This window comes from Sphaerodactylus townsendi, linkage group LG15, assembly GCF_021028975.2.
Source record: "Sphaerodactylus townsendi isolate TG3544 linkage group LG15, MPM_Stown_v2.3, whole genome shotgun sequence".
NCBI classification, from domain to species: Eukaryota; Metazoa; Chordata; class Lepidosauria; order Squamata; family Sphaerodactylidae; genus Sphaerodactylus; species Sphaerodactylus townsendi.
The window spans coordinates 3,764,578-3,787,767 of record NC_059439.1 but is presented as its reverse complement, the minus strand read 5'-3'; the positions used below and the strand labels follow the sequence as shown (position 1 = coordinate 3,787,767).

General features: G+C 46.2%; 1 protein-coding gene across 3 annotated transcripts in view; it reads left to right on the top strand.

Annotated features, from left to right (window-relative positions):
• The first annotated feature begins 8,847 nt into the window (after positions 1-8,847).
• LOC125444634 (zinc finger matrin-type protein 1-like) overlaps positions 8,848-23,190 on the top strand; it is a 38,181-nt gene continuing 23,838 nt past the window's right edge. For all 3 annotated transcript variants that reach the window (XM_048517152.1, XM_048517151.1, XM_048517153.1), the window contains exons 1-2: positions 8,848-8,994; positions 23,028-23,134. In XM_048517152.1, the coding sequence (XP_048373109.1) occupies positions 8,901-8,994; positions 23,028-23,134 (201 nt within the window). In that variant the 5' untranslated portion in view covers positions 8,848-8,900. The remainder of the gene's footprint in view (positions 8,995-23,027; positions 23,135-23,190) is intronic.

The window sequence follows — 23,190 nt, the reverse complement described above, 5'->3', positions numbered from 1 at the left end:
AACAGAACTTGACTGGGGGCAGCCACATCTGGCTGAATGCTCAGCGGCGCCGACACGGAACCAAGCGGGAGGGGGGCACGTTTGAGGCGCGCGGGGTGAAGCTCGGAGGCTCCCACAGATTGAATGATGCCTGTTTTAAACGGAAGGGAGGGGTCATGGCGAGCTGGGATGGGGGGTGCAAAACAGACTGCAAGTTGCAGGGAAGGATCCTCTCTAGGCCAAAGAAACGGAACATCTGTTCGCCTTTGAAAACGGACAATCCAATCTCTGGTGGCAAATTAAAGCGCAGATTGGATTTTCTTAAAGATGCCAGCCGTAGATACAGGTAAAACGTGAGGAGCAAAAACTACCACAGTCCAGAAATCCCACAACAGCCAGTTGATTCCTGCCATGAAAGTGTGGAGTGGTGAAGCTCTCTCCACATGCTCCGAGGACCTGCTGTCTTTCCCAAGTCTTGTGGCACTCCAAGCGGCTAGCCTGGTGCAAGCAAAGCCACCCATGGGGGAGGGGCAAGCAAATTTGGGGGAAGCTCCGTGGGATGCACCGCCAGAGACTGAGAGAAAGGGTGAGTCATGCCATTGCAGTGCCAGGAGAGCTCCAGGAGTCCCCTGGAGGCTGGCAACCCCAGGCCTGGCAGGCGGTTTGTCCCAGCTGTGCTTGAGCCAGGCTGCACTTTGCCATCCTGTGCTCACTGGCTGCTGCGTGTGCACAGTTGGGGCTCCTGGGCTGGCGGCAGGTGGGCAGGGGTGGAGTCGCTGCAGCCTCAGCCGGAGCTGGCAGCTCAGCCCAAGAGGACCCACTCCCACAAGCCCATGGCTGCCAGTGCAGACGGTCAGGAGAAGTTAGTATATTGACCCAGGGGGAAGGAGGAGGGGCGTGGGGGTGGTTTTCTGCCCCCCACATGACTAAACGGCCTCCACCCGGGGACATTTGCCCCCATATGTCCTCCTGGGTGGTACGCCCCTGGTCCACCCCAAACCACTACTCCCTTGCCAAAGACAAGCGATGTCCACCCACGTTTCCTGAGGATCTCCATACTGGTTGCTTGAACTTTGTCACCCTCTCTCCCCACTCACTGCCAATAATTCAACAATACATTTCTATGTTAAAAGTGCATAAAACAGCTTGCAAATTGCACCTTTGTTCCCAGAACTATCCATTGCTGTCCTTGGCATCAAGGTGGGGAAAGCAAGCTAGAGATTCACTGTGGAAACTCCCCCTTTCCAGCAGAAATCCACATTCCTATCTGACAGACAACCATATTGTGCCTCCCTCAGTCATTCCAATACAGCTACCCCTACTCCGCCTCTCTCCAGGAGGGCTTGCAGAACCACCAGCTGGGGCTGGGGAAGGGGCAACATGGTGCTACTTCTGGAGCACTGGAAAAACGTGGAACACACAATGTTTGGGGTTGGCGCATCTAGCTGAAGAGCCATGCACAATGTTTGGCAAATTCTGCAGGGAATCTCTTTTTAATTTATTTCTTGCTACTGCAACTAGTGACTGCAAGTCAAATGAACAACACTGTAGTGAAGCAGGGTGGGGGGCAACACAAGAGTAGGTCTTCCATGGAGGCCATGGGTATACGACCAGAAGCTGAGGCAATCCTGGTGGGACACCTCAGAAGACAATAAACGGGACTGGCAGATGTGCCCTCACCATAGCCAAGCATGTAAAGTTCACATTTCCCTGTGTTGTCAGCACTCTCCTGTGGCAGCCACAAAAAATAAAATTAAACGAAAAGAGAGCTTCCCTGTGGAATTCAGCAAACAGTCGGCAGCAGCAAAGTGGAGGATGCAGGGGAATGGCAAGGGATTGGGCTGCAAAATGGGAGGAAAGGGGGGGAAAGACCCATGGCAGGGGAAAGCCCAAGGAGCGAAGGAGGAAAAACCTGAAGAAAGTGCGGCACAACGCATTCTGCTTTGCTTTTCATGAGAACAGGGGAAAGGTTGGGTTTTCCCTGCATCCCAAAAATGCGAAGATTAACTTGCAAGAAGTGCTTTGGAACAGTTGCATAACTGACAATCTAACCTGGAGTATATATTGGCTCAGTTACATAATTGAAACTCTAAGTCAGCTTGATAGGAGACCTTCAGTGCTTAAATGGCCCATTATTTGATCTGGATACAACAAAGAAAAGATGGAAACAATACACTAAAGAACCATACAGAGCAGATAAAAGGAAGACAGATTGCTTGATTTATTTGTTTATTAGTCTTAATATCCTGCCTGTTGTGCCGCTGGACTGTTCAATAATGAGTCTTCATGTTCAAACTATTTCCTTTATTGAAAACAGCATCAGGATAAAACATGTAGACTTTTATTGACAGAACTGAGAATTAGAAGAAGAAGAAAAGAGTTTGGATTTATATCCCCCCTTTCTCTCCTGCAGGAGACTCAAAGGGGCTTACAATCTCCTTGCCCTTCCCCCCTCACAACAAACACCCTGTGAGGTAGGTGGGGCTGAGAGAGCTCTGAGAAGCTGTGACTAACCCAAGGTCACCCAGCTGGCGTGTGTGGGCGTGTACAGGCTAAACTGAATTCCCCAGATAAGCCTCCACAGCTCAGGCGGCAGAGCGGGGAATCAAACCCGGTTCCTCCAGATTAGATGCACGAGCTCTTAACCTCCTACGCCACTGCTGCTCCAAAACACCAAAACAGCTTAGGCACAAAACAGCTTCCATTATACCCTCATTCCATTCCGCTGCCACCGTGCACCCCCCCCCCCCCTCCCAATAGCTTGACACCACCTTCCACACCACCAGTTCCCGGGGGAGGGAAAAGCACCCCTCCATTCTCAAGGCAAAACAATCTGTACTCCCCAAAGCTTTGAAGTGTAGAGGCCAGCATGTCTAATGAGCAAGTGAAACCAATGAACAAACAAGAAACAGCAGTTCCAGACAGGGGATCCCACTTCCTGGCCAAGAGACATGACAGGATCGGTCTGGAACAAGGCCAGATCATGACACTCCCCTTTCCCTTTCAATAATGAAATGACAAAATGTAAGACATGTAAGCATGTAAAGCATATTAAATATTACAAAAAATACAGTTACAAAGTAGTGATTAAGTCCAGATCATCTTAGATTGGGACTTATGCATCAAGGGCAAATTGATGATCAATATAGCTTAAAGTTGAAAGGAAACAGTTGACGGGGGAGGCCTCTAGATGTTAACCTTAGTTGCGTCAACCATACGCCTGATGGAACAGCTCCATCTGACAGGCCCTGTGGAACTGTAATACATCCCACGGACCCTGGTCTCCTCAGAGCATTTCACCAGGTTGAGGCCAGGGCTGAGAAAGCCCTGACTGAGGCCAGCCGGACTTAGTTGGACCCAGGGACCACCAGTAGATTAACCTTTGCTGATCAGGGCAAACTTTGGGGGGAGTACCAGGTCCTGCAAGAACGCTGATCCCAGACCACTAAGGGCTTTGTATGTTAATTCAAGAACCTCAAATCTACTGGTTAGCAGCCAGCACTCCCCAATCAAACTTCTTCAATTCTGCCACATAACCTCCATCTTCACTGAATTCAGCTTCAGGGAACTCTCCTTCACCCACTCCAGCACCGCTCCCAACCAGCTGGCCAGAACCTCCAGGAAGCATCTGGATGGCCACTCATCAACAGATACAACCAGGTGTCATCAGCGTACTGATGACAACCCTGTCCAAATGTCTGGATCAGGGGTAGGGAACCTGCGGCTCTCCAGATGTTCAGGAACTACAATTCCCATCAGCCCCTACCAGCATGGCCAATTGGCCGTGCTGACAGAGGCTGATGGGAATTGTAGTTCCTGAACATCTGGAGAGCCGCAGGTTCCCTACCCCTGGTCTGGATCAACCCAGCGAGAGGTTGCATACAGATGTTAAACAAAATCGGTGAGAATTATCCCCTGTGGGACACCACACCCAAAAGCATGGTGTGTGGAGGATCTCTTGCCTATCACAATTTTCTGGCCCTGGTGCAAGGAGCACAACCATCGCAAAGCAGTCCCCTGTATTCCTATACCAGCAAGATGTCATAGTTGACCAAGTTAAATGCTGCTGACAAACCCAAAAGTCTCAGCAGCACTGATCCACCTTGGTCCAGGTTTCTCCAGGATCATCTGTGAGAATGACCAGTGCCATCTCCATCCTATGACCAGCGCAGAAACTGGACTGGAATGGGTCCAAGGCTGATGTTTCCTCCAGAAAACTAAAGCTGCTTTGGGACCACTCTCAATTACTTACTCAGAAATGATATGTTCAAAGTAGGGCAGTCATCTGCAAGGTCACAGGGTCAGGGACCTAGAGGTGATTTCTTTAAAAGCAGTCACACCATGGCCCTTTTTAATTCCTCAGGGAAGGTCCCTAACTTAAGGGACAAATTGATAATATTCCCTTAAATCCCCACCTCATTCCCATTGGCCTTCATGGGCCAGGATGGGCACAGATCCAAAAGGCACACGGTGGGTCTTGTAGGTTCAAGTATTATGTCCACATCATCCATGGAGAGAAGCCTGCAGTGGTCCAAAATGGGATCAGAAGATGCCTCTAGAACACTATCTGCATCAAGTATGGCTGGATGGCATGGCAAGAGTGATAAGATTTTGTCCACAAAATAGCTTGCAAAATCATCACAGCTAAATACCTATTCACTATTATTTTGTCGCCTATCTGATAAGACTGTCAACTGTTGAATTACCCTTAAAATTTTGGGTTGGATGAGACCTAGTGGACACAATGTCAGTAGTGAAATAATTTTTTTTGCAGCCATCTTATAGGCCATCATAAGTGCCCCACAAGATGCTCTTCTTCATCACAAACCTTCTGCCACATTTGCTCTAATCATCTGAGTTCTCGCTTCTTCCCTCGTAGCTCCACACAATACCATGGAGCCAATTGGGGGCAAGGGTGAAGAGAATAACAGAATGCAATCTCATCAATGTCTTCAGAGATCTGGCCATGCCAGCCCTCTATCACCTCATCCAATGAGTTAGCTGGAGGCATCGGGTCCCACAGTTCATTCCGGAGTCCTGTTGGATCAACCAGTCCCTACATGAGTCCTCGCTGCTTATACAAGGATTGTGTGGTATGGTCACGCAGACTTTTAGGGCATGGTGACCCAACCATCCAACCATGGCACCGAAATATTATAATCAGATCAACGTCAACTCCCGCCACGAAGATTAAATCCAGGGTGTGGCCTGCTTTATTCATGGAACATGAAACAAACTGGAAGAGTCCCAGTGCAGCCATGGATAACACCGGGTCCAAAGCTCAACTGGAAGAGTAAGTCATCAACATGAGTGTTGAAATTTCCCAAAACCATCAGCTTGGGGAATTCCAAGGGCCAGCCACACACCACTTCCAACAGCTTCGCTAGGGAATCTGTGGTGCATTAGAGGCAGACGGTTCACCAGCCAGATTGCCAAACTCTCCTCAGCATCCCATGTCAGGCCAACACATTCAGTACCTGGCCTTGCGAGAGCAAGGAGTGCCCTCAAGGAGAAAAACTTCCCTATGACCATTGTCACCTCTCCCCCAACCCTTCATTTGCAACTGATGAAGGACCAAGAAATTGGGGGGCAGGAGGGAGGGCAAGTTCCTTTAGGGTGATTGTCTCACCCTCTCTCACTCAGGTCTCAGTCACACATGTCAGATCACCTTGTACTCTGCAAAAAAAAACACTCCCATAAAATACTGGTCTTATAATTGATGGACCTGGCATTGCACCACATTCTTCACAGAAGAATCTTTGGATGAAGAACCTGTAGTTCTATGTATTGTCGAAGGCTTTCAGATCCTCTGAAGATGCCAGCCACAGATGCAGGCGAAACGTCAGGAGAGAATGCTGCTAGAACACGGCCATACAGCCCGGAAACCAGACAGCACCCCAACCTGTAGTTCTGCAACGTGAAATGAAAGCTGCACTCCAAGCAACTGGGAGAAACCAATCCCCTTGCTTTAGACATGATATCAATAGAGCTATTTCAAACTAAAGAAAGTCCTTAAAAATCTGAACAAGAATGTGTCAACAAATATAGAAAACAAAACAATGACGTTCAGACTGCAAATTTTCACTCTTGTGTTCCAGTTCCAAAGAGAGAGAGAGAGAGAATGCTCAACATTCTAAAGTTTCAACCAGATATGGAATAAGAAATATCAGCTGTTCAAGCTGGATTCAGAAAAGGGAAAAACCTAGAGATTGTATTGGAAGTTTACCATGGTCTGGAGCTTACACAAGAATTTATCAAGAAAATCATTTTTTGTTTTATGGATTAGTTTTTGACTGTGTGGATCATTAAGTTATGAATGGTTTTAAAGGAAATGGGTATACCATAGACATTTACTTGTAGCGGTGTAGGCTCAGGCTCATCCCATATTCCCCCCTCCCTCATATTCCGAAAACATCAGCATAAGAAGAGACAGCGAGAAATGGTGCTGATGTGCAAGATTCCAAACCGAGAATGGCTGCGGCCTGACACCGGGTGTGCCTCTGTTGGGCTCTTTCTGTTTTTTGTCTTTCCTGCTTTCTCCATTTTCTTCTTCCTCTTTTTATCTTGCTGTTCCTCTTCTCATTTCTTTCTTTTCATCTTTCTCTCCTTTCTGCATTTGTTTTTCTCTCCTATCTTTCTTCTTTTTCTCTCCATCTTTCTATCTCTGTTTTCATCTAGTTCTCCTTTCACTTTATCTCTCTCTCTCTCTCCTTCTTTCATTCTCTCTTTTCATCTTTCCTTCTTGTTAGAAAATCCCTGACAAGGCTATTCTAAGCAGAATTACACTCTATTAACTTCAAAGTGTGCAGTTTATTGGATTTTTAGATCATTCTCCCCTGCTATGCATTTAAAATACAATAAAACAGTAATACAAAAATATAAAAATTAAATTATCTAATAGATACATGGCATCCCAATTTCCCTGCGAAGATGGGAAAGGGGGGCAGGAAAAAAGAGAGGGGAAGGAAGGGGGTAGGGAAAAGGGAGGAGGGAGACCAGTTACAATGGACAGCTTATCTTCTTTATATGCATTTAGACCATTTCCTTGCCCTTTGGCTAAAGAGATGGTTTCCCCCTTTAGCTAATATAATGCATTTTAAAATAAATTTTATGAATTAGTGATTATGGGTGACTACGGGGCATTCAGTCACTCTCTCAATCTTGCCTACATCATAGGGGTGTTGTGAAGATAAATGTAGTAAGGGAGAACCTCATACAATGCTCTGAACTCTTGACAGAAAGAACAAGGTTTAAAAACTAGTAGACTAGAGTTATACCCTTGACTTCAATGGACTTAGAAGGGTGCAGCTCTGGTTAGGATGACACTTGAGAGCCAGTCTGGTATCATGGTTAGACCAGAATCTGCAAGATCTGGTTTTGAATTCCCATTTTGCTATGGAAGCTTTCTGAATGTTCTTGGGACAGTCACATTCCCTCAGCCTAACCCACCTCACAGGGTTGTTGTGAGGATAAAATAAGCTAGAAGAGATCCATGTAAACCACTTTGGGGGCCCACTGGGGAGAAGGGAAAGATATAAATGAATTAACTGGTCAAATTAACGGAGCCCTTCGGGGATCGGGCGGTATAGAAATTGAAACAATAAATAAATAAATAATAAATAAATAAGTTATAGTCTTCAATTCCCTTTCTGTCTTCACAAGAACCTTGTATGGAAGGTGAGGCTTAGAAATAACAATTGGCCCAGGTTGCTTTATGGAAAAACAATGGATTTAAGTCATAGAGTTAAGGTGACAAAGTCAGCAGGAGGTGGGGAACATAATGGAAGAAACAGATGCTCCCCATGAGATCCTTAGAGGGGGAACACTATGGTCCCAAAGATCAATCAAAAAGGCTTTGGTCCAAAAAGGAGCCTGTCCAGGAAGACACATCACTCTGCACACCAAAAGGAGAAAAAAACATCTGTATCACAGCCCTCTCTTGAAAATGTTAACACAGCCTTTAAATGGTCTTTATTTTATGCCTACGCTGCATATGACAGGTGTGTATGTGGAGGTATTTCAGGGAACAGGGGTCTTGCTTTGATAGTTATCTAAAAAAATGCCGTCGGATGTTGGGGGGGGGGGGTGCAGTTTTAGTTCTTGCCCCGGGTCCCATATGGGCAAGCTTTCATTACAACAACTGGTAAGAACAGAAAGAGCCCCATCTCAATGGGAAAGCACCTGCTAGGCATCCAGGTTCAATATCCTTGGCATCTTATTGAAAGAAGGTAGTAGGTGGTGTGCCACCACCTAATAGCCTGAGTAGTACCACCACTCACTGTCAGTCTGGATCGACATGGACCGGGGGGGGGGGGGGGGCACGCGGAGACAACCTGGACCTTAAGAAACACGTAACTGAGTAACGGTTTGTTGGATTCACGGAGGGGGGGGGGGGCGGTCAAGAAAGCCGGGTCCAGTCCGTTCACTTGGTGACGGAGGGTCTGTTAACGAGACCCGGAGCAGAGAGGAGGAACGGCTGCTGGCGCTCCCGGGTCCTGCGCCGGATCTCCACTTCCCAGGACGACCGGCGGCGACTCTGGGCCGCGGCACAATAAGGCCCAACTGCGTCCGAGCGCCACAACCTCATTCCTCGCGGCGGAGGAACTACACGGAGAAAGAGGCCACGGCTGCGGCGAACTCCTCGTGGTGCCCCGCTGAGGCCACGCCCCTCCCTCATAACCGAGGGCAGGAAGAGGGCGGCCGCCGCGTCTCCTCCCGTCTCTCTCTCACGTGAGCGGGGCCCTTGGAGGAGGCCCGCCCTCGCGCGGACGCCGGGAGGCAGAGGCGGAAGCGTGGAGGCGGGACAAGGAGGGGCGTGGGCACAGAAACCCGGCGTCTGCATTGGCTTAGCCTTCTGCCAGTCCGTTCCGGAGGGGGAGGGGGAGGGGGGAAGCTCCCGCTGCTTGGCCCTCGGGTTGGTCATGGCGGCCGCCGCCTCTCCCTCCAGGGGGCCGGAGAGGGCCGGAGGCGGCCAGGCAGAGGCCGAGCCGCCCGTTCCCCGCGGCCAGAGAGAAGGTGAGTCGAGGCGGGGGATGACCGGGCAGCGCCGCCCCGCCCGCCGGCCGACAGTATGGAGGCTCCATACTTCTTTTCCCTGCCTGCTCGGGAGGAGCTGCTGCTGCTGCTGCTGCTGACGACGCGGGAGGCCGGCTTGTTTTGTGCCCCCGGTGAGGCCGCCGCTCTGAACGGCGACAGGCCGCCCTCCTCGGGGAAGGCCCGTTGCCCAGGACGGGGCGGCTTCTCCGGCTTGCCGGCAGCTCCTACGCCTAACAAGGCCGAGGCACCCGCCAGTCTCTGGGGGCTTCCCTCTGTTTCCGCGGAGTCCGCTGGATGCCCGTCAGTGCAGGAAGCCTGGCCGGGGGGCTTGGACTTGCCTTCGAAGCCGTGACCCTCGAAAGAGTGGCAACATTCCTCACCCACCCCTTACCCCTCATGCCTTGGTACTACAAGGTTATTCACCTGTCCTGCTTTAGTGCACAAGTCTGGCCTCTTTCAAGGTTATAGAGTACCAAGCTTTACATTTAATATATAAAGTGTCTCATGTTCTGAATACCTCTCTCAAATCATGGTTAATACTTACGTGTAAATACTGAAGATTCTTGTAAATGTTCATGGCAAATATTCAAAAACTCACCCTACTACTTAACACAATACATAGCTGATCACTTTGTTTCTTCATTTTGTTTATAGGCTTGGGCAAACTGACATCAGTGCCAGTTTGGCCGGGAAAATAGTATCAATAAACACAAAAACACCCGTTGCACCCAGCCTGGGTACAACGGGTGTTTTTGTGTTTATTGAGCTTATTTTAGACGTTGCACTCAAAGAGTTGAAGTGTAAATAGTGAACATCGGGGAAATAGTATTCCATTCCGTTGTAATTAACTGAAGATATGTAATTTACACTTCTATAACCGTTTCTCATGATGACAGTATGTGTCAGCTACTCTGATTTGTTTGAGATTAGTACTAATGCACTTTTTACTGATTTGTACTGTCATCCTAAACATTGTAGTTCTGACGAGAACCATTCCTTTTTAATGTAGTGAATTAATTGCCTTCACTCTGTATTAAGTCGGCATAAGTTTTCATGAAACTTTAATTGTAAACAGTAGAATCAGATTAGAATTGTAATTGATACTATTATTTTAAAAAGTCTTTGTTACCGGTGCTCCCAAAATGTAGCCAGGCAAGATGACATGGAGTGTTGTGGGGTTTCCGGGTTGTATAGCCATTTTCAGAGGATCTGAAGATGCCAGCCACAGATGCAGACGAAATGTCAGGAGAAAATGCTACTGGAACACGGCCATACACCCCAGAAACCCCACAACACTCCAGTGATTCCGCCCCTGAAAGTCTTTGACAAGATGAAATGTCTTTTGATTGAAAATGCAAGAGACATGTAATAGGGATAAATCAATAGCTTTTACTCGGAGAGGAAGGAAGCAATGGATCTTTAGCATCAGGTAATCAGAGAAGTGGGGTATGGGTGGACAGTAAGTGAATCATGAGCAGCCAGTGTGATGCTGAGACAAAAAAAGCTAATGCAATCTTGGGATGTATCAACAGAGGCATAACATCCAAATGGCAAGGTAACATAGTCTTACAGTACACTGCATTGGCCAGACCTCACCAGGAGTATTGTGTACAGTTCTGGAGGCCTCTTTTCAAAAAAGATGTGGACAGAATGGAGCAAGTACAGAGTAGAGCCATGAGGATGATCAGGGGTCTGGAGATCAAACCCTACGAGGAAAGGCTGAGGAACTTGGGAATGTATAGTCTGGAGAAGAGGAGGTTGAGGGGGGACATGATTGCTCCCTTGAGGTATTTGAAGGGCTGTCACTTAGAGGAGGGCAAGGAGTTGTTCCTGTTGGCAGCAGAAGATAGGACTTGCAGTAATGGGTTCAAATTGTTTATGGGCAGAAAGATTCCGACTGGATATTTGGAAAAAGTTTTTACAATAACAATTGTGCAACAGTGGAACAAGCTGCCTAGGGAGGTGGTGAGCTCCCCCTCACTGGCAGTCTTTAAGCAGCAGCTGGACAAAGACTTGTCTGGGATGCTCTAGGCCAGTGGTTCTCAACTTTCCTAATGCTGCGACCCTTTAATACAGTTCCTCATGTTGTGGTGGCCCCCAACCCTAACATTTATCCATTTTACAGACAGAGAACACTGATGCAGAGAGTCTGAGGCAACCCCTGTGAAAGGGTCATTCGACTCCCAAAGGGGTCCCGTCCCCCAGGTTGAGAACCACTGCTCTAGGCTGATCCTTCATTGAATAGGGGGTTGACTAAATGGTCTGTATGGCTCCTTCCAACTCTGTGATTCTATGATTTATAATTCTGCGTGGCCAAGTTTGTAGGTAACACCACATTATGGAGAGCAAATGTACATGTTTAACCTCTTTCTGTCTGATTTTTCCTATATTCTGAAGCTGGAGTTATGAGAATTATTTATTTTTATTTTATTAAACTTGATACTCTGCCCTTTCCTAGCAAAAACTGGACTCGGGGCAGCTTCCATACATTACCTAATCAAGTGGGGGAGGGGTGCCCAGGAGAATGGATAAATATCTGCTTTGTTCCTGATCTTGTAGTAAGATATCTGGATCCTGTACAAAAGCTAAGTAATAACTACTCTAGTTTCAGTTTGTCTGTAAACTGTGAACACCACAAGCATGTGATTTTTAGTTAAAAAAATCTGTAAATCAACAAGACCCCATGCCTATATTACTTTCTGTTTCTCTGCTTCAAATTATTCAAATGTTTGTAGCACCAAGATCCATATGTCAGAATGTATGGATTGGCTCAGAATATGAATTTATCTGTATGGCCATTTTCTGTCCAGCTGTACATATGTAAACATGATTAAATACATCACAGCTATGCCTTTTTTTTCTTTTGCTTACAAAGAAAATGTCAGTCCTAGAAGGCAACACTGGGCCTCAATGCCCTTTTTTTAGTCCTCCAGGCCATCTGGTTGAATGCTGTGTAAACAGCATACTCGGCTAGATGGGCAACTCTGATCTAGCGGGGCTTTTCTTAATTCACAACTGTTGGCTTTTTGCTCTCAGTGGGGTTCATCTATTTCAGGGGTAGGGAACCTTTAACACTCAAAGAGCCATTTGGACCCGTTTTCCACGGGAAAAGAAACACTTGGAGCCGCAAATAATTTTTGACATTTAAAATAAAGATAACACTATATATATGGGGGTTTTTTTACCTTTTGCTCCACTCAATCTGAGAAGTGCATGGATGTGTCCGCCCTGCTGCCTGCAGGGCGGGCAAGGATGGGGCCAGCAGCTCGGCCTCACCGGCCGCCAGGAAAGCGCCTGCCCCGCTCCAACGGGGTGGGCAAGAGGGGAAGCCCGCAGCGTGGCCCAGCCGGCCGCGGGCAGTTGGTGCGCAAGGATGAAGCTGGCGGCTCGGCCTCACCAGCCGCCAGGAAAGTGCCCGCCCCGCTCGAACGGGACGGGCGAGAGGGGAAGCCCGTGGTGCGGCCTCGCTGACTGCCAGGAAAGCGCCCACCCTGCTCGAACGGGGCGAGCGAGAGGGGAAGCCCGTGGCGCAGCACAGCCCAGCCAGCCGCGGGCAATTGGTGCACCCGCCCTGCTGCCTGCAGGGTGGGCAAGGATGAAGCTGGCGGCTCGGCCTTGCCGGCTGCCGGGAAAGCACCCGCCCCGCTTCAACGGGGTGGGCAAGAGGGGAAGCCCGTGGCGCAGCCCAGCCAGCCGTGGGCAGTTGGTGCGCCTGTCCTGCTGCCTGCAGGGCGGGCAAGGATGGGGCTGGCGGCTCGGCTCGTGGAGCCGCAGTGCAACGGCAAAAGAGCCGCATGCGGCTCTCGAGCCGCAGGTTCCCTACCCCTGATCTATTTCTTTCCTGCACATACAGGGTTTTTTTTCATCTATACCAGCTGACTTATTTCCATGATAAGATTAAATCAGAAATATGCTAGTCAAATTTTGTCGAACATATGAAAACTTCACTTATTCAATTGTTTTACCCTGGATATTGGTATACTTTATTGCCAATGAAACACATACTTTTTGAATCTGATGATGTGGGGAAAGTCTGTTAGGTGAAACGCCATGAGTTTTCTTTCTCCCTAAAGTTCTCAGAAAAGAGCTGTTCAGTAGTTTAAAGGTAATTAAGAGACCAAAAGAATGGAGAAGTGGTATGGCTATTATATGTAGTCTGCACCGTTTATCAGTAGCACTATTAGGTGTTGAATCTTGCAGATAACTATGGAATATAGTGGTTATGAACCAAGGCCTCTTTGTGTGTTCCCAATATGTTCTGTGACCCAAAATGGAGAATTTGCAATAAGAATTAGCAAGTCACATTCTTGTTTTTCTACTCCATAAGAATGCTAGATTAGCAGCCTGTTTTGGTTCACGAGCATTATGTCAGAGGAAAGATGTTGCACAAGATCATGACTCTTGCATATGAATATATGAAGATGCCTTTATACAGAACCCAACCTTTAAATTAAAAAAAAAATCGATACCAAATTCAATTGAATTTGAAATTTCTATTCTTCTCCTCCCATTCCAACTCAGGGCAATACACAACAGTTCAAACATGATAAAATACAATAGAAGAAAAAGAAGAAGAGTTTGGATTTATATCCCCCCTTTCTCTCCTGCAGGAGACTCAAAGGGGCTTACAATCGCCTTGCCCTTCCCCCTTCACAACAAACACCCTGTGAGGTAGGTGGGGCTGAGAGAGCTCCGAGAAGCTGTAACTAGCCCAAGGTCACCCAGCTGGCGTGTGTGGGAGTGTACAGTCTAACCTGAATTCCCCAGATAAGCCTCCACAGCTCAGGCGGCAGAGCGGAGAATCAAACCCGGTTCCTCCAGATTAGATACATGAGCTCTTAACCTCCCATGCCACTGCTGCTCCAATAATCATAAATATATAAAATAATGACATTTTACATTTATACATCTAACTGATTCAGTTGGCAAAAAATCTTATCAATTATGAGCTCAAAAGTTCTTCAAAAGGGAGAGGGTAAAACAGTTTCCACCAAACAGAGTAACAGGAGAGATGGCAGATCATAGACAGTAAGGAGGAGACCAGAGGTGATAACCGTTACTGCCTTAACCATATGCCTGGTGGAACATCTTACAGATCCTGTGGAATTGCATTAGATCCTACAGGGCCCTGGTCTCATCAGACAGTACGTTCCACCAGGGATCACAAGTAAATCATTGCTGGATGAGTAAAGCATCCATTAGGGGATGTAGGGGAGGAGATGGTCTCATAGGTATGTTGGTCCCAGACCATTTAGGGCTTTGTATCTCATTACTAAGACCTTAAACCTGATCTAGTACTCCACCCAGGAACCAGTGCAGCTGCCAGAGCACAAGTTAAAGTGTTCACCATGAGGTTCCAGTTAAGACCCTCGCTGCTGTGTTCTGGACCAGCTGGAGTTTCCAGAGCAAGCTCAAGGGCAGCAATGCATAATGCAAGTTTCAGTGATCCAGCCTGGAGGTGACCATTGTGTGGATCACTGTGGCTGAGTCAACTTGAGACAGATAGGGGGCCAGCTGTCTTGCTTGGCAGAGACAACACTGCACGAATGGCATTATTTACCTGGACCTCCATTGATGAGGAGTCCAGGTATACAGCTGATCTCTTGCTGGATGATGCAGCAGCATGCTGCACCTCATCAAGGGATAGTGCCTGACAACATTCCACCTGCCTCCTGCAGTTCAGCCACAGGCTGTCATGATCCTCTAACATCTTAGCCAGGTCCTTGCCATATTTCTTTCTACAGAGTTGCTTCTGGGGCAGCCTTGAAGATTTTTTGCATTTTGTTCCTGCTTGTACCAATCTGCCTCTTATCTGGCTTGGACCCTGAGGCTGGAGAGCGGGGATGGAACTGGGTGTCTTCTCTCCAAGTTCTCACCATCTGAAGAATGTGTGAGTTTGTGAGTGGACTTTCCCACCACAGGGTAAGAAAGTATGAGGGGGCGGGGGCTGTTGTGGCCCTTGTTGAACAATTCTGATTCTGTTTTTTGTGAAGAGGTTGCAAGCTTTGTTACGGAAATAATTCAGAGCCAGTAATAATATGTATTCATCTGAGGTTATCCTTTTTGCCTTTTAAAATTTTTATGTTTGTTGTGTTTTGTTGCTGTTGTTCTATGTATGCCAATAAAGGCTTTGCTTTAAATATTGATGACACCCCAGTCCAAACCTCCAGTTGAACCTGGTTAAAGGGTGCATATAGATGTTAAATAATAATGGCAAGCGAATTGCCCCTTGTGGGACATCACACACCAATCCATGGTGTCCAGAAATTCTCTTGCCAGTTGTAACCCCCTGTCCTTGGTTGTGGAGAAATGAGCACAGCCGCTCCTTTAGTCCATCAGCTTCCAATATCATGCCTCCAGGCATGGTAGATGCCACCGCTGTTCTTGGCTGAGATGGATTGAGTCATTTCCCAGTGGACCTCAGCACATATAAGCAACTTAACTGCTATGTGTCAGTGAATGTAATTATAATTAGGCAAACTGAGTGAAAAGGAGCTGCGGAATCTACCTTTACAGTCATCTTGGAAATCATAACATCTGGCTAATTGCATGTTCTTGTTTAAATATGTTCACCCCCATCAAATTAATGTAGTAGCCATGGGGATGTTCAGATTTCTAGATATTTTCATCTTGACCCTTTCCGCACAAATCTTTTAAAATGTTTTGAGGCAGGAAATAAAACGTTTCCTCCATGGAGTTCCACCTTGTTTTTCCCCCTTTGGTTCTGAAAATGTTTTATTTCCAGCCTCAAAATGTTTTTAGTTAATCCCGCTTAAAAACTATTTTTTACGCTGAAACATTTTTAAAACGACTTCTCTGTGTTGTGTGTGTGTATTCCGACACACACCCAGTCTATTCATTTTTAAAAATAATACTGGATTTATCACTTTAGTTAGCTCTTGTGAGGTATTGTTACTAAAAAGCCACTTGTTTATCCTCATTTGTCTTCGTTTTTTTTACAGTGGCCCAGTTTATGCCTCCACTGTGTGACGTGGGCAAACAATAATGTAATTTGGTATTATGTTCTCATACAACCATTAAACCCATGAGAAAAGTGGTTCATCAAGTGGCTCACGAAAACCTGAAGAGCCACTGCCGGTCATAGTTGTATATGTGCGATCTCCCAAGAATGTTATTGTCAGGGGGATGCGTATCTGAGTGAACGAGATGCATTCTTTGTGATGTATGTTCTTTTAAATAGGATTGTTCCCCTGGCACACCTGATGCTTATTAAGCCTGGTGTTTTATTGTGAACCGGTTGTTGCTCTCTGGTTGTTCTTGTTCTCTATCTATGTTGAGAGACTTCGTGTTTCCACGCTTCTCTCTCTCCATTAAACTCTACTGCTGTCCTATGAGCATGTCTAAGGATTGCTGTGTTTGCTACAACTAAGAGACATTACACGGTGTCAGAATATTGTGAGTGTTTCTCACAATACTTGAACCAGGGGGCATACATTGAAAATGCTGGGGGGAAGAATTAGGACTAATAAAAGGAAACACTTCTTCACGCAACGTGTGATTGGTGTTTGGAATATGCTGCCACAGGAGGGGGTGAGGGCCACTCACCTGGATAACTTTAAAAGGGGCTTGGACAGATTTATAGAGGAGAAGTCGATTTATGGCTACCAATCTTGATCCTCCTTGATCTGAGATTGCAAATGCCTTAGCAGTCCAGGTGCTCGGGAGCAACAGCTGCAGAAGGCCCTTGCTTTCACATCCTGCATGTGAGTTCCCAAAGGCACCTGGTGGGCCACTGCGAGTAGCAGAGAGCTGGACTGGATGGACTCTGGTCTGATCCAGCTGGCTTGTTCTTATGTTCTTATGACTATTTTTGACCCCCTGCTTCCTCTTGTGCTCCAAGGCAACTTGGCTGAAAATTGGAAGCGTTGGGAGCAAGCCTTTCAACTATATCTTACGGTAGCTGGGGTTGATAATGTTGCTGACAAATGGCAAGTGGCTATTTTGTTGAACTCTGTGGGAGAGGAAGCAATGTTGGTCTACAATACATTTGTTTTTCCTGATGACCAGTCAAAGAATGTGGAGGAAGTTCTTGAGCAGTTTAAAAAGTACTGCACTTCTCAAAAGAATATGATGTTTGAACATTATTCTTTCTGGAATCATTCTTGGAGATATGGTGATACCATTGGACAGTTTGTGACTGAACTGAAGCTTAAAGCGAACAGCTCTGAATTTGATTCAGCAGCTAGTGAGATGATCAGAGATAAAATTGTATTTAGTGCGATGGAGAAGCTGAAGTAAAGACTTCTGTAAGGAGTGTGACCTTGCTGTAGAGAAGGCAATTGAGATGTGCCAAGTGGCTGAAGTAATGTCTGCTGAGCTGCAAACTATGGCTACTTTTTCTAAGCAACCAGATGGATCATCTAAGATAAGCAAGGAATGTGAAGAGATTCCAGTTCAGGTACTTGGACATAAGAATGCAGTGGACGTAGCATACCTTGATGTTAAGCTTTTGACAAGGTGCCCCATAATATTCTTTCAAGTAAGCTAGTGAAATGTGGGCTACACAGTGCTACTATTATATGGATTTGTAATTGGTTGACTGACCAGACTCAAAAGGTGGCTCATTACTGGCTCTTCTTCATCCTGAAGAGAAGTGATTAGTGGGGTGCTACAGGATTCTGTCCTGGGGCCAGTGCTATTCAATATTTTTATCAACAACTTTGATGATGGAATAGAGGGCATGCTAATCAGATTTGCAGATGACACCAAAATAGGAGAGATAGTTAATAGCCCAGAGGACAGAGTCAGAATTCAAAATGACCTGGACAGATTAGAGAGCTGGGCCAAAACAAACAAAACGAATTTCAACAGAGATAAATGTGAGATACTACACTTAGGCAGAAAAAATGAAATGCACAGATGTAGGATGGGTGACACCTGGCTTGACAACACTACATGTGAAAGGGATCTGGGAGTCTTAGTAGACCATAAACTGAACATGAGTCAGCAATGTGATATGGCAGCCAAGAAAGCCAATGCAAATTCTGGGCTGTATCAATAGGAGTATAGTGCCACATCTCAAAAAGGATATTGAAGAGATTTAAAAAGTGCAGAGAAGGGCAACGAGGATGATTGAGGGATTAGAGCACCTTCCTTATGAGGAGAGGCTGCAACGTTTGGAACTCTTTAGTTGGGAGAGGAGACGTCTGAGGGGGGATATGATTGAAGTCTATAAAATTATGCATGGGGTAGAAAATGTTGACAGAGAGAAATTTTTCTCTCTTTCTCACAATACTAGAACAAGGGGGCATCCATTGAAAATGCTGGGGGGAAGAATTAGGACTAATAAAAGGAAACATTTCTTCACGCAACGTGTGATTGGTGTTTGGAATATGCTGCCACAGATGGCCACTAACCTGGATAGCTTTAAAAAGGGCTTGGACAGATTTATGGAGGAGAAGTCGATTTATGGCTACCAATCTTGATCCTCCTTGATCTCAGATTGCAAATGCCTGAGCAGACCAGGTGCTTGGGAGCAGGAGCAGCAGAAGGCCATTGCTTTCACATCCTGCACGTGAGCTCCCAAAGGCACCTGGTGGGCCACTGCGAGTAGCAGAGTGCTGGACTCGATGGACTGTGGTCTGATCCAGCAGGCTAGTTCTTATGTTCTTATGTTTAGATTGAGGGATGTAATTGTACCTCTGTATTGTGTATTAGTTAGACCTCACCTGGAATATTGTGTACAGTCCTGGGCACTGCAGTTCAAAAAGGATATTGACAAGCTGGAACGGGTCCAGAGGACGGTGACCAAAATGGTAAAATTTCTGGAATCCATGCCCTACGAAGAGAGTCTTAGGGAGCTGGGGATGTTTAGTTTGGTGAAGAGAAGGTTAAGAGGTGATCTAATAGCCATGTTTAGATATTTGAAGGGATGTCATGTTGGTGAGGGAGCAAGCTTGTTTTCTGTGGCTTCTGTGGCTTCAGAGACTAGGACCAGGAGTAATGGGTTCAAGGTGAAGGAAAAGAGATTCCATCTAAACATCAGGAAAATCTCTTGACACTAAGGGCTGTTGGACTGTGGAATTCACTACCTCAGAGTGTGGTGGAGTCTCCTTCTTTGGAGGTTTTTAAACAGAGTCTGGATGGCCATCTGTTTTGAGTGCTTTGATTAAGTGTTGCAAGGGGTTGGATTTGATGGCCCTTGGGGGTCTCTTCCAACTCTTATGATTCTATGTTGCATGTAGAAATAATGACAAAAAATGTGTTCAGTGTGGCATTGTGCACGGTCCTCAAAAATGTCCAGCATTTGGAAAGGGTTGTTATAAATGTTGGAAGAAAAAACACTTTGCTAAAGTGTGTCAGGCAGTGTTAGCAAATGATAAGAAAGGTCAGCAAAGAAACCAAGCTTGTGATTTGGATATACACAAACTGTTTATAAGAGTGTTGTCTCCTGATGCTGGTGGTTGTGTGGAGCCTCGAGCGCCTGGGTGGCATGCAGATATAACTTTGAGAGGGTGTACTGTACAGTTTAAGTTGGATACAGGGGCTGAGGCAAATGTGTCGCCATTCAAAATATTTAATGACCTCCCAGGTCATAAAATACTAAGAGTGAGGCAACACTTGCAGCATATGGTGGGACACAGATAAAGCCTCTCGACACTATTGTCTTTAAAGGCTGTACTTCAAAGAGAAAGCCAAATTGTTGTTCTATGTAACAGATGTACCAACTGTTCCATTGGGGTGTTGTGTTGCCAGGCTGTTTGGCCGTGTTCTAGTAGCATTTTCTCCTGACGTTTCACCTGCATCTGTGACTGGCAACTTCAGACAATGATCCTCTGAAGATGCCAGCCACAGATGCAGGCGAAACGTCAGGAGAAAATGCTACTAGAACACGGCCATGCAGCCCAGAAACCACACAACACCCCAGTGATTCCGGCCGTGAAAGCCTTCGACAATACATTGAACTCTTCCGTTAGGTAGGACGGCTTGTGAGACCTTGAATTTAGTTCATCGAGTTGATGCTATACTGCCAGCTGAAATTTTGTCTTGTGAACAGTTATTTGCAACATATTCTGATGTTTTTGAAGGTCTTGGGGAATTTGAAGGTGCCTATCATATACATGTTGATCCAACAGTTCCCCCAGCAATTCAAGGTTGCAGAAAGGTACCTTTTGCAATACTTGAGAGGTTAAAAGAGACTTTATGTGAAATGGAAAGTACAGGAGTGATATCCAAAGTGTTAGGACCTGCAGAGTGGGTGAATAGGTTGGTCATCACAGAAAAGAAAAATGGGGTGCTGCGTATATGTTTGGATCCTCATGATCTGAATAAGGCAATTTGTAGGCAGCATTACACTATTCCTACAATGGATGATGTTTTGAGTCAATTGGCTGGAATGAAAGTTTTTACAATGGTAGATGAAAAGGGTGGCTATTGGCAGATTAAGTTGGACAAAGCCTCATCATGTCTATGTACATTTAATACACCTTGGAGAAGGTATTGTTTTAACCGCCTACCATTTGGACTTCAATGAGATGTTTCAGCAGAAAAATGAGGAGACCTTTGGTCACATAAAAAGAGTATTTATGATAGCTGATGATATGATTATAGCAGCAAAGACCTCTGGGGAGCATGATCAGATCTTACATCAGGTGATGGAAACAGCAAGGGCTGAGAATGTTAAATTTAATAGAGAAAAGATTCAATTTAAGGTGGACCCTGTGAGGTATATGGGCCATATTGTGACTGCTCAAGGTGTTAAGGTAGATGATGAAAAAGGTTCTAGCACTTGCCCCAGGTGCCGTTTCTGTAGAGATGCTCCTGAGTGTTAGGCAAGATCAGGGCAGACAAGGTATCAGTAACCCTCATAGCACCTTATTGACCAGATGTCCTGTTCCCTACACTGTGGGTCCCATCAAGAGGGATCTACGTCACTCTTCCAGCAGTCTCAGACTAGATCTCCATGGGGCCCATAGTTCACCACAACATGCAGTTGCTTCGCCTGGCAGCGTGGCAAATCTTCCAGAGTAGCAGAGGTTCTGATACAGTCCTGCAAACCTTCTGCACTAAGTGGCATATGTTTTTCTGAATGGTCTGCCAATCGGAGTATATTGCCTGAGTATTGTCCATTACCTGATATGTTTATTTGTTACATTTGAAAGACACTGGCACATTTAATTCCTCTGTGAAGGTCCCCTGGGAGCAATTTCACCTTCCATGTAGCAATGGATTCTTCAACTCTGTTCTCTAACCTGATTTGTAAAAAGTTCCTGAGAGGGCTGAACAATGCATACCGTCCTGTAGTGCAATGGAGCCTGTTGTTGGTTCTTTCACAACTGACACATAAACTATTTGAACCCCTTGCCTCTCACATTTATCTATTTCTAATGTATAGTTAGTTATTTGCAAGCATTCTGTTGGGACCCACCCTTCACTAAATTCTGTTTGGACAGAGTAGTATTTAGGCCAAGCTTAGCATCTCTCCTGAAGATAGTTTCCAGTTTTACCTGTTTTTTGCACTCCCTATTTGTCAGACATGTGATACTCTTTTATTTACGAAAGGTTTGAGATTTCAGGAAAGATCAGAATCTCTTTATTTGCTTTCAGAGCAAAAAGAAAGGGAGAGGTGCCTCTGCTCCCTCTCTTTCCAGATGGGTTATGTTGGCCATCAGACTAGCCCATGTGGGTGCAAATCTGTCCTGCCCATTGCAGCTAGTGTTCCCCTGTAGTGTAGACTTGAGAGATATCTGTGTAGTGGCCACCTGGTTGTCACCTTTGACTTTAGTTAGCCACTGTTTCATAGATATTGCACCAAGGCTGAAATTGCTGTTGGAAAAGTGGTTTTGCAGTCACTTCTATTGAGCAGTCACACACCCAGCTCCACAGTCAGTGAGTGTGCTATTCTCCCACGTGGACCGCATAGATGTCAGGACCATGCCTGTCAGTATCTTGATGTCTTGCTGTGTGTGATTTGCAATTGTTTTCCTGTTTCCCTCTTCCCTTCCTAGCAATCTCCTGTTAGCAATCTCCTGGCGCCAACCCATCTTCAAAGAGGTGTGAAAGGTTCCCAGGTCCTTTGTAGCTTTGTAGTAGAAACTGTAATGGACATTTGGTGTGGGGCGAAACAGGGGGGATTAAAAGATATAAGTTCTGGATCTGAGTTCTCTAGCTCAGATCTTGCTTTACATTGTTACTCTTCGCATCACCTGGAATAAACTGCTTTTGGACTTTCCTACGGTCTCTGTTATTTCCACGTTCGAGAGTCTGACAATAGAAACCATGATGATGAAAAACAACGTTGCACTTGCTTGTAACTGTTGTTCACTGAGTGGTCTTCTGGGCAGGCACACATCCCTCCTTCCTTTCCCCACTGAGGTTAAGGCTTGCCCATGGCAGTGAAGGAGAACTAAGGGAGAAGCGCACCCCCACCCCTCTGTCATGTGTCCAATTAGGCAGATGAGCCATTAGACTCAGAAGCAAGAATGAGGGGAGGGGGACCGCTCCTTTGGAGCTGAAATATCAAGACGCTTGGAAGATTTTTGCTGCAGCTGACCTGCACATGTGCAGTGCCTGTGTTTGCTTGTACAGAAGGCCACTCAATAAATAGCAGTTACAGTTAAGTGCAACACTTTTTCCTGAGCACAAATTGAGCAACTGCATCTCTCTGCCCTGCTTGCTGCTGGGCACACAACGTCCTGCTTGTTTAGTTGTTTCCTATTATGTGGAGATGTGGCTGCTTGGGCCCTCCTGTTCAAAGGCCATCCATCCAGAATTGCATTAGAGTTTGATCCTCTAGGGAAGGAGTAGGAACCTTAGAAGACCTGTGCATTCTGGCTCACTCTTTGCTGTACTTGCTTTAAAGGGCCAGGGCAGCTTTGGAAGGAGACCTTGCAGGTAATGGAAGGGGTGAGGTAAATATAGTTGCCCCCATCAGGCAAATGGTCTCGCTGTGCACGTCATCTTCCATTTAAGTGTTCTAACAGGATCTGCATAAATAGGTCGGTCTCTGGTCTGTACTGGTTAACTGCAGCACCCTTTTCTGCTCCCTTCAGATGAGACTTTGGATGAGACAACCAGAAAAAAACTTTGCAAAGACACTTTCTGTGAAGTGTGTGGGGCTGTCCTGCAGTTTGAATCTCAACGGATTTCACACTATGAGGTAAGCTTTGGACTGCAACTTGTGAGTATTTTATATAGCCCTTGCTCCCCTGATGA